The sequence below is a fragment of the Merops nubicus genome, unplaced genomic scaffold, assembly GCF_000691845.1.
Source record: "Merops nubicus isolate BGI_N331 unplaced genomic scaffold, ASM69184v1 scaffold7569, whole genome shotgun sequence".
Taxonomy (NCBI): Eukaryota; Metazoa; Chordata; class Aves; order Coraciiformes; family Meropidae; genus Merops; species Merops nubicus.
The window spans coordinates 31,862-32,191 of record NW_008631599.1 but is presented as its reverse complement, the minus strand read 5'-3'; the positions used below and the strand labels follow the sequence as shown (position 1 = coordinate 32,191).

The following is a 330-nucleotide window of genomic DNA, read 5'->3' as shown; positions in this document are numbered from 1 at the left end:
CGAGGAGCATGGACAAGCTGAACAAGCTGGCCGTGCCGGCCGGGGAGAAGTTCAGGTAGGGTCCGGTCCGCTCCGCCAGCGCGGAGCGGCGCGGGGGCTTCTGCGGGCTGGGAGCCGCTTTCCGCCCTGGAGTTCGGGGGACCCGGAGGCTCTGAGGCACAAGGAAGTTGGTAGAAGTTTTAGAGTAAAACGGAGTTATTACTGGCCGCCAAGGCGGTACAGGGAAGCGCGGCAGGTAAATACAGGTCTGGAGCCATTAATCGGACACAGATTTCAGAGCAAAATGTGTGTCTGCTTCACCTGCAGGGAAAAGAAGAAAAAGATTTTAAG

General features: G+C 57.9%; 1 protein-coding gene across 1 annotated transcript in view; it reads left to right on the top strand.

Moving 5' to 3' along the window:
- Nucleotides 1-6: 6 nt before the first annotated feature.
- Nucleotides 7-330, top strand: part of LOC103779974 (B-cell linker protein-like) — a gene marked incomplete at its 3' end in the record, with an annotated part of 32,124 nt that continues 31,800 nt past the window's right edge. Inside the window, exon 1 of the mRNA XM_008947621.1 lies at nucleotides 7-55. Within this exon, the coding sequence (XP_008945869.1) occupies nucleotides 9-55 (47 nt within the window). The remainder of the gene's footprint in view (nucleotides 56-330) is intronic.